At 55.0% G+C, this 15,450-nt stretch overlaps 7 protein-coding genes across 7 annotated transcripts; 5 read left to right on the top strand and 2 right to left on the bottom strand.

Moving 5' to 3' along the window:
- Positions 1-107: 107 nt before the first annotated feature.
- On the top strand, positions 108-1,170 carry PFLUO_LOCUS5663 (uncharacterized protein; the record flags this gene model as incomplete). The annotated part of the gene is made up of 2 exons (XM_073783131.1): positions 108-394; positions 495-1,170. 2 exons carry the CDS (start codon positions 108-110, stop codon positions 1,168-1,170), a joined length of 963 nt encoding a protein of 320 aa, XP_073639717.1.
- A 329-nt stretch (positions 1,171-1,499) lies between these two features.
- Positions 1,500-4,145, bottom strand: PFLUO_LOCUS5662 (uncharacterized protein; the record flags this gene model as incomplete). The annotated part of the gene is made up of 1 exon (XM_073783130.1): positions 1,500-4,145. The coding sequence occupies one exon, from the start codon at positions 4,143-4,145 to the stop codon at positions 1,500-1,502; it is 2,646 nt and encodes an 881-aa protein (XP_073639716.1).
- Positions 4,146-5,472: 1,327 nt separating this feature from the next.
- On the top strand, positions 5,473-6,461 carry PFLUO_LOCUS5661 (Sorbose reductase sou1; the record flags this gene model as incomplete). Its single annotated transcript, XM_073783129.1, has 3 exons — positions 5,473-5,722; positions 5,779-6,162; positions 6,214-6,461. The coding sequence occupies 3 exons, from the start codon at positions 5,473-5,475 to the stop codon at positions 6,459-6,461; spliced, it is 882 nt and encodes a 293-aa protein (XP_073639715.1).
- A 330-nt stretch (positions 6,462-6,791) lies between these two features.
- Positions 6,792-7,637, bottom strand: PFLUO_LOCUS5660 (uncharacterized protein; the record flags this gene model as incomplete). Its single annotated transcript, XM_073783128.1, has 1 exon — positions 6,792-7,637. The coding sequence occupies one exon, from the start codon at positions 7,635-7,637 to the stop codon at positions 6,792-6,794; it is 846 nt and encodes a 281-aa protein (XP_073639714.1).
- A 673-nt stretch (positions 7,638-8,310) lies between these two features.
- PFLUO_LOCUS5659 (uncharacterized protein) lies at positions 8,311-9,265 on the top strand (the record flags this gene model as incomplete). Its single annotated transcript, XM_073783127.1, has 2 exons — positions 8,311-8,427; positions 8,477-9,265. 2 exons carry the CDS (start codon positions 8,311-8,313, stop codon positions 9,263-9,265), a joined length of 906 nt encoding a protein of 301 aa, XP_073639713.1.
- A 2,061-nt stretch (positions 9,266-11,326) lies between these two features.
- PFLUO_LOCUS5658 (uncharacterized protein) lies at positions 11,327-12,584 on the top strand (the record flags this gene model as incomplete). Its single annotated transcript, XM_073783126.1, has 4 exons — positions 11,327-11,413; positions 11,464-11,748; positions 11,817-12,143; positions 12,207-12,584. 4 exons carry the CDS (start codon positions 11,327-11,329, stop codon positions 12,582-12,584), a joined length of 1,077 nt encoding a protein of 358 aa, XP_073639712.1.
- Positions 12,585-13,160: 576 nt separating this feature from the next.
- PFLUO_LOCUS5657 (amino acid transporter) lies at positions 13,161-14,987 on the top strand (the record flags this gene model as incomplete). The annotated part of the gene is made up of 5 exons (XM_073783125.1): positions 13,161-13,329; positions 13,377-13,434; positions 13,487-13,493; positions 13,540-13,700; positions 13,757-14,987. The coding sequence occupies 5 exons, from the start codon at positions 13,161-13,163 to the stop codon at positions 14,985-14,987; spliced, it is 1,626 nt and encodes a 541-aa protein (XP_073639711.1).
- Positions 14,988-15,450: the final 463 nt, after the last annotated feature.

Below are 15,450 nucleotides of genomic sequence, written 5' to 3'. Positions count from 1 at the left end.
CACACCTTTTCCTTCTATTTGCTTCAACCACAACAAACCCGAACCCCCACAAAGAGGAAAAAAGAAACAAATTCCAGTGGCCCGACCAACTGCGCCGCAATCGCGTCATGGAAACCCTCCGCACCGCCCCAGAACTATCCTCCTTCGTGCCCCTCGCCGAGCACCAGTCGCGAACGCCGAGCTCCTTCTACTCCGGCCCGCCAGTGCTACACCACCACAGTCAGCGATGCAAAGTTGTCATTCTCGAGCGCGACCTCCTTGCCACGCCCGTGCTGAATGCGCTGCGCGGTGAGAGCGCCGCTGCCTCGGCCAATGGATCGGCGCAGGACCATCAGGATGAGGGCGAGGGGAGAGAAATTGCTATTGAGGGGGTGGATGCCTGGGTTTCGTCCGAGTGAGTCTTTTCTACATACTGTGCAGACTGAGCTGCATATTTTTGCTCTTTTTGAAAAACTTTTGTGGCCGGATTAAGCTTACATACTGGTCAATTCCAGGAAATTCCTACTCTTCTCACCCTCCGCCTCGGCCGGCGTCGCAATCCCATACCCCTCCATCTCCTTACACGCAATCCAGCGTCTGCGTGTACCCGGCGCTGAAGACACCGAGGTACAAGGACTATACATGCAGATCGCGACGCCGGACGCTGCGCCCAGCGACGAAGATGATGAAGAGCAATGCATCACGCTGACAGTCGTGCCACCAAGCGAGCTCGGCGCCGTGGGCGAGAGCACCACAACAGCGGAACCGACAGCCTCTGAGCCCGCAACGCCCGACCTCAACGACGCGCCGACAGAGACACCGACACAGATGCTATACGCTGCTGTGTCAGCGTGCTCGAATCTGCATCCCGACCCTGTGGAGCCCGGCGATGAAGACGAGGACAAGTATCTGACCGAGGAAGAACATGGGAATGCGCTGTTTCAAGCTGGGCTGATGGCTACGCGGACGACGGATGGTGGACTGCCTCCGCCCGTGGACGGGAGCTCGGGGTGGATTACTGCGGAGAACATGCATGAATTTTTTGATGAGGAGGGGAACTGGATTGCTGGAGGTGAACCGCCTTCTCTTCCTCTTGGTCCTGGCGCGGGGACTGTCCGGGCTAGAGAGGAGGGTGATGAGGATGAGCAGATGGAGGATGATGATGAGACGAAGTGGCAGAGGACGGATTAGATGGGCTGTAGACTACATAAAAAGAACTGGAGTGTCGGCTGTTTTATTTTTAACTTGTCCTCTTCATTTGCACGAAGAGATAGAGACGGAAGAAACTTTATTTTTGAATTACAACTACCCTAGGATAGAGCCATGGATATTGGAGGATAGAGAAGAAAAAAAGGAAGAGAAAAGAAGAAAAAGCGCACGTTACACGTCAAAAGGCGAGCTGCTCCAGCGTCATTATATCAAAACCAAGAAGAAAGAAAGCAATTATAAAGTCCGCCTTGAAACTCCGAGCTGAGGCCGAGGAGCGGAAAACAGAAGAAATAACAGCGCAAAAAAGAACCTCATTCTTTTAAGAAGCCCTCGCCATCGTACAAACTACCTGGCGTGGTAGCCCCAATGCCTAGACCGACACTCTTCCCCGTCGGAGTAGTGAGGCCCCGTTTTGTCGGTGAGTTCGGGGCACGGCGACTGCCCATGCGAGATGGGGGCCTGTGATCATCCTTTGCAATGGAACGGGGCGTGCTCGAGGAGTCATCAGCAGCAGAGCCGCCAGGTTTATGAATAAAGTTCACGGTGGACTGTTTCGGCGGCGAGCCCTGACGAGTAGCATCTTCCCAGATGGTGACGCGGTCCTTCACCCGGTTGCTGTGCACGGGCGACGAGGGAACGATGATTATTGAGTCGCGGTTACTGGAGAGTGTGTCTTGCGAATCGCGATATCGTCGATAAGAGCGTGCGTCGGTCCTGGTCCGGCACAGGGACTCGTTGGACGCGCGGAATTCGTTGGAAGCGAGAGGTGCGCGCGTTGGCGAGCCGGATGTGTTTGTGACCGTCGTTGTCAGTGGCATGTCTGTTCGGTTGACCTCGACTACTGATTTGCTGCGGGCGGATCGTGGAGTTGATGGGGGCTGACTGCGTGGACCCTTCACTGCCGTCCGCCGTGGGCTCCCAGGGACGGGAGATATTGGCGACGCTGCGTTCTCGGACATGGCCCATACCGGTGGGACTCTCTCGGGAGAAGGCGTGTGACTTAGGGCACTGACGGGGCCGGTAGAAGGCGGCAGTGAGGTAAGGATTTCAGGCAGCACGCGGCCTTTCTCGACAGAGGGTGGGAGATCAATCGAGTCGCTGGGAGCGTGCTTCCTCTTTTTTGATGGGCTCTGCTTGTACGGCTCTTCCGCCAGTGGACCAAGTGACTTTGCGGCTTGTTGCAGTTTTGCACGTTGGCTGCCGTACTTGCCGTACCTGGAAGCATGGAGAGGAGAGGCGGCATTAGTTGGAGTCTGCGTCTGTGGCGGTTGATTAATTGTGATTTCACGCAGATCGACTTCCTCCATCTGGTCGAGATCCTCTGGTTCCTCTTCGACAGTTGGCGAGAACGGCGGTGCTCCGAAGGCCACCGGGGGATGAATCGAAATGCGCACGCAGTTTTGTCGCCTGTGACCCTTTCGCTGCGAGATCACACTCTTCATTGCGGATGGCGGAGGTCCCCGTTGAGACAAACTGGAACGGTGCATCGGGCTTTGAGGACGATGGACCCCTGCGTCATTTTGTCGGGGAGACTCTATTGTAGGAAGCACATTTCGATGTGATCCGACGCCGAAAGGGTCATTTTCCCGCTGCTGTTCACCTTCGTAGACGGTCTCACATTGGAACTGGCTGAATTGCGGCACAAGCGAGCCTACCGAAGAGCGCCAACTGGGAGGACGCGAGCTGTGGAACCCAGAAATCGAGCCCGAGGCACTTCGTAAGGAAGAATGCCGATTCAGCGGGTTTGATGACAAGGATTCACTACGGCGTGGCGGCGCATTGTAGCGTTCACTGTTGCTGCTTGAACATCGTTCAGTCAAACTGCGCCGGGGTGTCGTGAGCTCCATAGATCTCGTGCGGGCAGATTCCGCGATAGAAGAAGAACGGACAGGAAGTAGATGAGATGGCACGGAGCTGTTTGTCGAGATGAAGCTTCTTCGGCCATCTTTGACTCCAACGTCGTTGGCACTGAATGGTACACACGTGCCACCCGAGGAGTAAATGGGCGAGGTGAGGTCGGTGGAGGTAGACAGTGGGCCAATCCTGCTATCTTCTAAGATCGAGCTGGCCATGGTATCCAGGCTGATGGAAGAGAAACGAATGGACGCCTCATTGGGGGCGTAAATGTATCGATTCGACTGACGCGCCGCTGGCGGTGGTGGAGGAATGGGCTGGTCGGGCATTTCACCCGCCGTCTGACTGATGATGCTGGCCCCTCGACTCCGTCGGGAGTCGTTATCTTCGAAGATTCTGGGAGGCGGATCGAACATGTTGTGGGGACCGTTATCTTCCAACAGTGGGAAGATACTGCTACGGTCCCGTTGAGACGGCAGAGGCCATGCCGGTGACATGGGTCGCATGCCGTGAAACCCAGTGTCATCTTCGCTAATATCCGGGGTCTGTTCCGGAGTCCGCTCTGCAGGCAGCTCGAGAGCTCCTTCCACTGCTGATAGAGGTACGTCGTCTTTTGAAAATGATATCTTAGGCGACGCGCTGGGCCATCGGTTGGGGGTCTCGCTCAAGGTGATCAGCGAGCTCAGCCGGCGGTGTTTATGCGACGACCTCGACAGTCGTTTGGAGCGAGAGCGTGACAAGGAGTTGCGAAGTGAGCGAGCCTTCTCTGTGAGTAGTGGGAACGACGAATCCGAGCCGTTTTTGGACCGAAGGAGGCTCTCTCGTGAGGCTGGCTGGCCCCATTCTGCTGGTTTGCCGTAGGGCAGCTGTCCATATTCTGTCAGTGCACTTCCCTCCTCACGAGATAGTTCCGTCACCGTGTCTTGTCTCGTGGGATGTGTGCTGACACGCTGCCTCTCGTTGATGCTGAGCAGCTTCAGCGCATGGCGCTCCTTACGCACTCTGACCCAGACCACGATCCCCACCACCGAGACGACGACGAAGACGGTTGCGGATGCGGCGGAGATGGCGACAACGGCACTCAAGCCCAGTATGAGGGTCATCCTGGCAAGCACCCACCGAGGTGGTTATTGAATCCGAGCAAGCGCGTTCGCAGCAGGGATGCTCCCTTTAGCCTGTCATCCGTAGATGTCGAGCAAGACGGCTTGCCCTTGCAGCGTTCGGCGCGCCTTTGCTTTTGTCTGGATACGGGAGGCAGGAAACAAGAGTAGAACCTCGAGATGGCAACGACAGAGGGTCACATTGCCGGGCAGCCGCTGTCGTCGTTTGTTATGGCGAGTCATTGATCGGACCGCCATGGAATGTAAACCGCATCGGTGGCTAGGGCGTGAAGAATGTTGGCGGCCACACTTGGCCCCTCCCCCTTCCATTGCCGCCGGTGACATCGGATTGGAATCTGCTCGTCCTAGTGGGCCGTTGCGTGGCCTGGGGACTTCTCTCAGTCACTGGAATGAAGCTCTTGTCGTCAATTTCCGGGAGAGACCATGTTGATTCGGCCAGCCGCGAAGAATGGCCGCTGTCCCGCTAATTGATCTTTGACCGCATGTTGGGAGCTATGTAGATGAGAGCTTTTTAGAGCACAGTTTTAGCACAGCCAATTTGCTGGATGATTTCACGATCGCAGCTCTATGGTCAGCCGGCGAGGGTAAGTTAAGGGAGCCGCTGAGATCATCCCTCGGGGCCCAGTTGCCGTAGATCTGGTCAAGGTGTCCACAGCTCTCCATCGTGAAAGTGTCAGCGGAAAGGAACGCTTAAATCTCCGCGCTGGATCGGTCGCTCGCTCTAGATGGGTCCAGGAATAGATCCAGCTACATCCGCACGTACCTCTCCTCGTTCTACCTCTGCCTCGACCGGCGTCAACAGAATTCATCGAAAGGTCATCTGACCTTCCTAGACCTAAATCTTCACCGCCCTCTTTCTCTGTCTCTCTTCCACGCATGGAACAGTTTCAAGGAAATCCTCGATTCTAGCCGATCATGGCCGTTCGCTTCGATCTTCCCTCTGTCCACGAATGACGTGCTCCTTGCGTTGTGATGCACTCACTGCATCCCACCTTCGCTCTCCGCCAAAATGGCCCGTCCTCTGATCGTCCTGGTCTGGGGTCACATAGCGTCATTTATCCACAGGAACCACTGGCCAGCAGTCGAGAACACCGGCAGACAATGTCATAGCTTTCTCCACCAGGCCAGGGCGCCTCCTGCCCTCCCCCCACCAGTGTAGCTCACCGTCTGCTACTGCTTTAGTGGCGTTTTCTTCCAGAACTTGCCCCTCCAGTCCTATAAAACAGTCATTTCCCCATCGCGGCCCCCCTCTGGAAGTTCTTTTATCTTTTTCATTTGCCTTTTGATTATTTCCATCATTGTTGACGCCATGGCTGCCAACCCAATTCAGAATGGACTCTTCGTCCACAACAACACTGCCCCACCTGAGCACCCCAGCCTGATGAGCATGTTCTCGCTCAAGGGCAAGACCGCCATTGTGACCGGCGCCGGCGCCGGTATCGGTCTGGCGGTCGCTCAGGGTCTGGCAGAAGCCGGCGCAAACGTCGCCATGTGGTATAACTCCAACACCAAGTGCACGGAACGCGCCGCCGAGATCGCCTCCAAGTACGGTGTGCAGGGTACGTCACGTTTCCAGTGCTCTTTTTTTTTGGTTACCCTACTGACTTTTTCCTAGCCAAGGCGTACCAGGTCCAGATCACCGACCCCGAGGCCGTCGAAAAGGCCGTCAACCAGGCCGTCAAGGACTTCAATGGCCGCCTGGATGTGTTCATCGCCAACGCCGGTATTCCCTGGACTGAGGGCCCCATGGTCGACGGCCCGCTCGACCACTATCGCAAGGTGGTCGGCATTGACCTCGATGGTACCTTCTACTGCGCCAAGGCCGCGGCCACTCACTGGCGCCGCCAGAAGGAGGAGGGTACCGACGCCAACGGCAACAAGCTGTCCAACTTTACCTACGGCAGCTTCGTCGCTACTGCCTCCATGAGCGGCCACATTGTCAACTTCCCTCAGATGCAGGCTGCCTACAACGCCGCCAAGACCGGTGTCATCCACCTCTGTAAGTTGGACAATGGACCCGTACTTCATCGCTTTACTAACTGGCCGTCAGGCAAATCTCTCTCCGTTGAATGGGTCCGATATGCGCGTGCCAACACCATCTCTCCGGGCTACATCGCCACAGAGATCTCGAACTTCGTGCCGCAGGAGACGAAGAACATCTGGCGTGACAAGATCCCCATGGGCCGGGAGGGCATGGCCCACGAGCTGAAGGGCGCCTACCTATACCTGGCGTCGGATGCATCGAGCTACACCACGGGCGCTGACATTATCGTCGACGGTGGCTACTGTGCCCCGTAAATTGATTTGCACAAGCGTTTAATCTGAGCACGATCTTAGACGATAGACGAATGAAATGACCAAAAAATGTTACTGCTGTTCTTAGTATGCCCTCGAATACAATCTTCGCAACTCCTGGTATGAAACAAATGAAATCCGAAAGACTTTTTCCAATCCTGTTCTAGGTTGTGTGAGGGATTCCGACCCTAACAGCGCCACACAGTGCTCGACCCATACAATCCTTGCACCGACCCTTGTCAGCTCTAGATGGATCCCTTACAGCGATGCCGCATTAGCCCTGATAAGCCATCCCCGCACCAACCAGAACAAAGTGTCATACCTTTGGTGAAGTCAAGCAGCATGGCCTAGGCTGGTGTCTTCGTGATCATCTTCGGTCGGCAGAACGTGATCACTTGGAACCAGCTGGTGTCGCAGGAGGAAGCTATCGGCCGCTCCCCCCATGAACCGCTGAACTGCCCAATCTACAATACGATCCACAAAAGCACCCGGTCCATCAGCCCCTCGGATGTAAGCCGGAAGCCCCCACTGCGCCTTAGGGGTGTCGGGGCCCGTCACGAAAACGACAGCGTCAACGTTATCGTTGCTGCTGGTGTTGGGTGAAGTGTTATGCGAATCCTCAGCGATTTGGTCGCTGCTAATAGGTGGAAGCTCCGCTGGGTTGACCAGTGTTGTATCTTGGCTGGACCAAGTGACCTTGTTGAATGTGAAACCACCATAATCTGGTTCAAGATCGGTGCCATGGTGAGCGTTGCTCTCATCAGCCGGGCAGGATATCAGAGAGGCACCAGAACCAGAAGCATGTTCCAAATAAGACGAGGAGCAATTAGAAGATGAAGATGAAGAAGATAAAATCCACGAATCACTCAGAGACACTACCTCATCAAGCTCATACGTGTTTCTGTTCGGGTGGTTGTTGATTTCCTGAAAGAGCCCACGTCCTTCACGCAGGTTTCTATTCCACTGCCCAATCTTGCGGCGCGCTAGTCTATTAGCACGGCGAACCAAGCGAATACCTCGTTTGGTGCATTTCCAGAAAACTTGGTAGTATAGGCACACGATGAAGAGGAAAGCAAAGAGCAGACAGAGCATCGGCATGGCCAGCGAGGCTTTGTCGATCTGGGTTTCTTCGGTGAATGTGCTGTTGCCTGTGAGGTTTGTGTGCGTGTAGGTACTCATGGTGAGCAGAATGCAGATGGAACTGTGAATCGGTTGCTGCGTGGTGGAGTGTGGATGCGAAGAGAGAGGCAGGCTGGGAGGGTAGGAATGTGTGGAAGGGTGGGATCGGTTGTTTTGTACTTTGGTGGTTACTATTCGAGCAGGCCATTACTACGAGTATAGTTCAATATTTACTCTATACGTTGTTTACTGAACATGAGTGACATAGTGTGCCTTCCTTTTTAGGAAAGAGGTGCCTGAGGCACACATATACTATTCCTCAACTTCGAGTCAGCCCGATCCCGCCCTAAACCATCACCAGAGGAATGCCCCAAACCACCCTGATGACTTTCTGTACTGTTGGGTTAGTGATCGAGTCACGCCCCACATCCGCCATTCTTCCGCTCAGATGACTGCAGTCAGTTGATCGTGACAAAGAAACTTATAAACAAAGAACAACCATGATCCATTCACGTATGGTCTATTTTGGTCGCTTTATTGTGTCTGGAACAGTGAATACCCTGGATTGACAGCGACTGCCATCCATGGATTATTGTATCTCCTTCTTTGTGTTGTTGTCAATGAGACACGAATTCACTGCCTTTCCCTCCGGTGTGATATAAGGACATGCCCGGTGAATCTGCTGTGGTCTGCACACCTTTTACCTACATCTGTCCAGGCGGTTGATTGCAGTATGGGAGTTCTTGGTACTATGACCACCACAGAGGTGCCACCCGACACGATCGACAGGAAGGCCGAGGCGGCTATTGTGGAAGAGAAAGAATGGAAGGAGAGGGAGGAGGAAAAGATGGTATGCAGCCTACACTTTTATCATAGTCTCATCACTAACCACCACCCAGCTGAATGCACTCCAAGAAGCACTGGGCTGCACCAAATGCCGCATCGCAGTCACCGAAGCGAGCATGACGACTGACGTTGACTCGGGCATCTACATCACCACGTACTACCCACCCTTCTTCACGACCAACCCCTCAAGAGACGAGTTCATCTCTCCCCTCGACAGCGCGACCCGACCGAAGGACCCATCCTACTGGAAACGCATCACCGTCTCCCAGCGCGAACAATACTACGAACTAGTCGAAACAAAGCTCAATTCAGCTCTCTCGAAGCACCCCAAGCCCGATGCGGAGCTTGCTGTTCTCTTCGCACACTACCAGGTCGACTATCACGTCCGTCAACACTACCTCTCTCGATCGAGTGTGCTAACTCTCTGCCGCGACGCAGAGGACATGCACCAGCTGCGGAGGTGGCAGTGGGACATGGCCGACGCGGACGGCACGGCGCCATCGTCCACAGACTGCCCCTGTTCCTGGCCAAACCAGTGCCGGCACTGGGGGTGGATCGATGACCGGAACCTGATGATGATGCATCAGGCCGTTATGTGGAGGCGGGCATGGAGGGAGCGGCGGCGGCGGCTGAAGGAGGCGAGGGCGAGGTGGGCGGTTATTATGGAGGAGAGACGGAGGCAGAGAGCGTTACTCAGGCTCAAACAGAAGGAGACCCTGGCCAAGGCTACGCTGACCATCAAGGTGTATTGTCAGGGTGACTTGTGGGGTGTGCGCCAGATGGAACGGTTCGTGGAGGATGGGAATGTCAAGGGACGTATGGCGCGGAGTTTGGGCGTTTAGGGTGGGAGGCACCTTAGAGTAGGAGTTACGTGACTGAATCAAGGCTGCGTTACTATTTCGCATGCTGGATTGACTCGAGTACCCAGATGGAGGCCTGGACTAAATTCTGCCATGCACACAGGCCATGCAGGATCGAGTGTCTGGGAATATTCGGGTGTGGTCTATTATTCGGAGCATATAGTTCCCCAAACAGATCCAAGGCTCTGCAGTGAAACCCCAAGTTTCAACTGCTCAGTCACCTCCATGCTGACTGCAGGACCGAACCACTCGGTTAGACATAAGCATAAGCATTTGGCGAAGGCCGTTGTTTGCTTGCTTGATGCCTCTACCCATCAGACTCGTAACCGGCCAGGGATGCGATGTTGCACAAGAGGGAATCAAACTGACACTTAATTCTGCTCCCAACCTAGTAAGACTGACCGTCGTGGACGCGAGATTGCCAGTGAGCAACTCGAAGCGAGAGGGGCAGATACCTAGTCGGTCACTTCGAGCTGTCGTAAGACACAGAGCTGTGTCAGGGATGAGGGAGAGGGAGAGTTACCGTCGATCTATAAAAGGGACCATATGCCCTGTCTGATAACTTACACACCCATCTACATTCAATACTGAGTACCTTCTTGCCAGATACTCACTCCTCAAAATGCGTCCCTGGACCCACCTGACCCTCCTCTTCGCCGCGCTGGCAATCGCCTCCCCGGCCGAGACCGTCGCGGATGACGGTGCTATCGTCCAAGACGGAAATTTCAACGGAGGACCCCAGCCGGCTAAGGGCGGCCCCAATAAGGGGTGCAAGCCCCATTACTATGATTGCGTGAAGGCAAGTGCTTCCCGAACGCTTGAACAGGCAGTCAATGCTAACTCCCAGGGCGCAGCACTGCAACGGCAAATACCACGAGTCGTGCGAAAAGGTCCGTCTTTCTGGAGTTTCTGATTGGCCTGGAATCATAGAATAAACATGCTGATTCTCATCCTAGGACTGCTACCGTCATTACTGCTAGTTAGTTCGTGGTGGGGGATGGCCGGGGAAGGGTCTTGCACATGGCCCGGCAGTTTTCAACAAGCTGTGGGATGGATTATTCATCCATGAAAGATCAAGATTGGCGACGAAACGGGAGGGGCATGGCATTTCTTGTACTTGGTCAATATGAACGGAGTCCCCGGCTTTCCTTCCTCGATTTCTAGTCCCGCTCCGAGATCATCACGCCCGCCTACTCGATCCAGCAATTCTTCCAATCCAGGGTTGCGACCCACTCTTGCCCCTCCTGTGCCCGTTCCGAGGACGATGGGAGTAGGTGCATGTGAGAGGGCGAGCCAGAGCGGATAGACGGTAGAATCATAGTACGCGGGGGGGAAGTATCCCGAATGGCAGGACAGTAAAAGTCAGTCAGTCTGTTGGTCGCGGGTGTGGCTGGCTGCCCGGGCGATCAGGACTGGGATTAGGCTGGGCTGAACGGACCAACGAGAGGCATTTCGTCACTGCCCGGCCAAGACCGCTAAGCTCCTACAGGATGTGCGCCAACAGCATATGGTGAGGAAGGGTAAACTCTTCGGAAATCAGTCGTGGTACCAGATAGCCCTTCTTCTTCGTTTTGCATGTAATAGTTCGATCACTGGCCACCATCCATTCTCTAACGTGATACATACCGGGATGCCGGGCATGACGTAACTCGGGCTATCCCGACCGGCCGAATGCAAAAATATTTTGGTCTCGACTCATTCAAGGGGAGATCAATGCCGATGTTGATGACCATCACGGAATCGAATCAGCGCATCTGAAATCAGTGCGTCCGACGCAGAATCCCCAGACACCACTGTCATCGTCCTTCGTGACCAAGCCCACCTCGACCCACCGTCGTCCACCGCAAAAGTGGGTAGTCGCCTTACACCGGTGGGAACCGCTGCTTTATAACGTCGCCTGCACCTGAGACTGGTTCCGCTCACTTCTTCCTTCTCTCTTCCCTTTCTCTCTCCCCTTCCCCCAACTCCCATCCGCACCACCATCGCTCGATCATCATCTCCATCACTGCCCCGCCTGCTGCATCTCTGCCGCATACACACACCATGTCGAAGACCAGCGTTCTGCTCGTCGGCGCGGCGGGTGAAACCGGAGGCTCCATCGCCAACGGATTGCTCGAGGATGGCCGTTTTGTACGATTCCCCTCTACGAGTGGTGCCTCTTCCATGCTAATACTGAACAGGAGGTGTATGCGCTCGTCCGTCCCGTCTCCGCCCACAAGCCTGCGGTCGCCCGGCTGCAGGAACGCGGGGTCCAAATCCGCAAGTGCGACCTGAAGGCCTCCGAGGAGGAACTGATCGAGGCTCTGGCCGACATTGAGGTGGTGATCAGCTGTGTCGGGCCTGCCGAGCAGCACGATCAGATCCCACTGGCCAAAGCCGCCAAGAGAACGGGCGTCAAGCGATTCGTGCCCTGTGGCTTCATCACCGTGGCTCCTCCGGGAGGCGTTATGTGGCTTCGCGATGAGGTATGTCTGCAAAAAATCGAGGAGGCGGAATCGCATCAAGAGACTAACGAATCTCGTGCGCTTTACAGAAAGAGATTGTCTACAACCAGATCCGTCAGCTCTGGCTTCCATACACCATCGTCGACGTCGGCTGGTGGTACCAGCTCGCCTACCCCCGCCTCACCTCCGGACGCGTCGACTATGCCATGACATCCGGCAACGATGAGATCATCGGAGACGGAAACACGCCCACGGCACTGACCGACCTGCGTGACATTGGCCGCTACATGGCCCGGATCATCCTGGATCCGCGTACGCTGAACAAAATGGTGCTTGCCTACAACGCCGTGTCGACACAGAACAAGATCTACGACCTCATGGAGGAAATCAGCGAGGAGAAGGTTGAGCGGCTCTACGTACGTGCACAGACCACTCGGCCCGATTCACAAGAAATCTCTTAACTAATTTTCGGAGCACAGGTCCCCGAAGAAACGATCTGGAGCCGAGTGTTGGCTGCCCGCCAGGCCAGCGAAACATACCCCTTCGACCCGATCAAATTCATCCCCCGCTATCTGGCCGAGTACCAGCTGTCATGGGGCATCCGCGGTGACAACAACCCCGAGTACGCCAAGTATCTCGGCTACCTGACCTCCCAGGAGCTGTACCCGGATTTCAAGCCCGCCGATTTCCGCCAGTATCTCGAGGCGGTTGTGCGTGGTACCGCCACGGGTGTGTACACGGACCGGGTGATTTCCCGCAAACACCAGCGGCACTTCCCGCGCACCGAGTCCAGCGACTCGCTGTACACCCGCATCTTCCCTCGGACGGAGTCGAGCGACTCGCTCATGTCGCGATGAACTGAATGATAACTTCTTTTCTCCTATACACGCATACCCGGCCCCTGTTTTTGTTTTGTCCCGGCGAACGCCAGTCGTTCCGGATCATCCGTCCACCCACTCGTGGTAATGTTTGACACATTTACACGGATATCTCTTTCGAGGGAGCAAGTCTGTTGCGACCTTGATTGGGGTTCTTTTTTTGTTATCGGAGGGGCGTTTCTGTTTCTGTTTTTTTTTTTTTTCAAGGGGATTTTGCAGTCTCCAGAAAGACAGTTAACTATAGACGCTGGCCATACTGTGTTCTCTTAAGATGTGGGCCTTGATATGGCCATGGAATAGATATGGTAGCTTTACGACTTTCCTTTCTTTCTGTTGATTGCCGGAGAACTCGTTGCATATAGAAATATATCCCATTCTGCGCTCATCTGGTGCCTTGCTTTCGTCCATTCTGTTTCTCCATCGCACCTGCCGCGATTATGGACCCGTCCTGGTTCTCTCTTCCTGTTCCCTTTCTCTCGCCCGCAATCTCTCGCTCTACATGGATCGTCTTTTCCGCTCGTGACTATTGGGCTTGGTTGCCCTCGACTGGAGAAGATGATCCAGCTCCACCGCCAGCCCAGCACGTCTGATCCCCCTCCATTAGAGCATGCCCATACCGAACCAAGCGCTGCGCCAACTGTGACGGTAGTTCATTCCGATGCCACACCAACGGGTTTCGCCGACATCTACGACGAACTGACACCTCGGCAGGTCGGCATCATGAGTCTGTACTGGGTTCTCCTGCTAAGAAGAGCGCTAACGGGGGTATAGCCATTGGGTCGGCGATTGGGACAGGGTTGATGATTGGCACGGGCAGGGCGCTGTCGATGTAAGTGAACTCGTCTTGTCTCGGGAGAACTTGGCTGATATATCATGAGCAGAAGCGGAGTAAGCCAGCCTGATACCTTCCATTCAACACACTGACGCGGTGCAGCCCGCAGCCGTGATCATTTCTTATACGGTCGTGGGATTCACGGCCTACCTGGTTCTCTCTGCTCTGGGCGAAGTCGCTGCTTGGTTGCCGAAACCCTACACCGTTGCCGATCAAGCTGTTCGATTCTGTGACCCGGCACTTGGATTTAGCTTGGCTTGGATGTGAGTGCCATGCTTTTCCACGGGGTTGAATCTCCCTTTGACAACGGGGTTGACAGCTTCTGGCTTAAGTATGCCGTTGTCACACCGAATCAGCTTACAGCCGCGACGTTGGTGGTTTCCTACTGGCTTGATGCTGAACGAGTCAACCCGGGCATCTGGGTGACGTGCTTTCTCGTTATCATCACCGCGCTCAACTTCCTCTGCCGCGGACTGGCCAGCAAGATGGAGTTTTATGTCTCGTGTTTCAAAATCGTGATGATGTCCGGCCTCATGCTCCTAGCCCTCGTCATCGCGTTGGGCGGTGGACCGGATCATGATCGCAAAGGGTTTCGATATTGGAAATCCCCCGGGGCATTTGGGCCACCCAATGAGAATCGCCTGATCGAGAAGTTCTATATGACCTGCGGCACTATATCCTCCGCGATGTTTGCGTATATTGGGAGCGAGAGAACGGGGGTCATGGCACAGACCCCGTGTTTACACAAAGCGACTTCGCGCGCGATCAAGTATACCTTCTACCGAATCCTGGTCTTTCACCTTCTGGGGATCACGCTGCTGGGGATGATTGTTCCGCACAACTCGGTGACCTTGGCTTTCCACAGCGCATCCTCCAAAGACGCCGCGGCCTCGCCGTTCGTTGCCGCGATCTACCTGGCGGGCATATCCGTCCTGCCAGACATCCTGAATGCCTGCATCCTCATGTGCACTCTGTCGATTGCAAACTACGATCTGTACCTGGCCGCCAAGGCCATGTGTGATCTCGCCCTGAAGGACCGAGCACCCGCTTTCCTGTCGCGCACCAATCGCAGAGGCATCCCCATCTACGCACTCGGCGTATGCTGCGCCGTGACGACGCTAGCATACCTGAATATCGGCCACGACTCCACCGCAGTGTTCGGGTATTTCGTCAACAGCGTAACGATGCTCGGTCTCCTCACCTGGATATCTATTCTCATTACGCACATCTCATTCGTGCGAGCCCGCAAAGCCCAAGGCGTCCCCGACGAAGCGCTTATCTGCAAAGCCCGCTTCGGCCTCCCCGGAACTCTTCTCGCTCTGATCCTATGTCTGTTTATCTCGGTGACTATGGTCGTCGATTCGTTCCAGTTCGAGGCCGGTCGCCGGCACTTCAACTATAAATCTTTCGTGGCGTCGTATCTCGGTATCCCGCTGTATCTCATATTGATTGTTGGGTACAAATTGACGATCAAGACTAAGCATGTCGCTCCCCGGGAGGCAGATCTGTGGACGGATAAGTCGGTGGGTTCGGGGGGAAGAAGAGACTGAAGTGGTCTCTGCCCTGGGCAGTTGTCCTTGGCGCCCGGTGAATCTTTTGGTTAGTCTGGATGATGGTGAAATTGTTTTCTTGTGTCCGTCCTGGAAAGAACTGTGTTTAATCCTGTTTGGAGTGCCGGACTATGATATCCTATTAAATGGCATCGGTTGGGTAATTGGATCCAGTCATAAATATGCCTTTCATCTAAAGTAAGCCCCCCCGGCACACCCGTGGCCAAAAACGGACACCCGCCGTATCGCAGGAATTCTGCCTAAAGTGCTTCAAGCCCTCTGCCGGCATCGGTTCATACTGACTAGGGCGGAGATAGTGTGCGCTAGTGAGCCCTGGGTGTAATCATCCTCCCCGCCATCACATGCTGTTCAGCCAGTCCGGAAACGGCTACATTGTACGATTGGTCCGACTCAAATTAATTCTGTCCTTTGCGGCTTACTATTAGAGTGGATGGGGGGGGGG

This window comes from Penicillium psychrofluorescens (genome assembly GCF_964197705.1).
Source record: "Penicillium psychrofluorescens genome assembly, chromosome: 3".
Taxonomy (NCBI): domain Eukaryota; kingdom Fungi; phylum Ascomycota; class Eurotiomycetes; order Eurotiales; family Aspergillaceae; genus Penicillium; species Penicillium psychrofluorescens.
The sequence above is the reverse complement of the archived record's forward strand: the minus strand, read 5'-3'. Positions and strand labels throughout refer to the sequence as shown.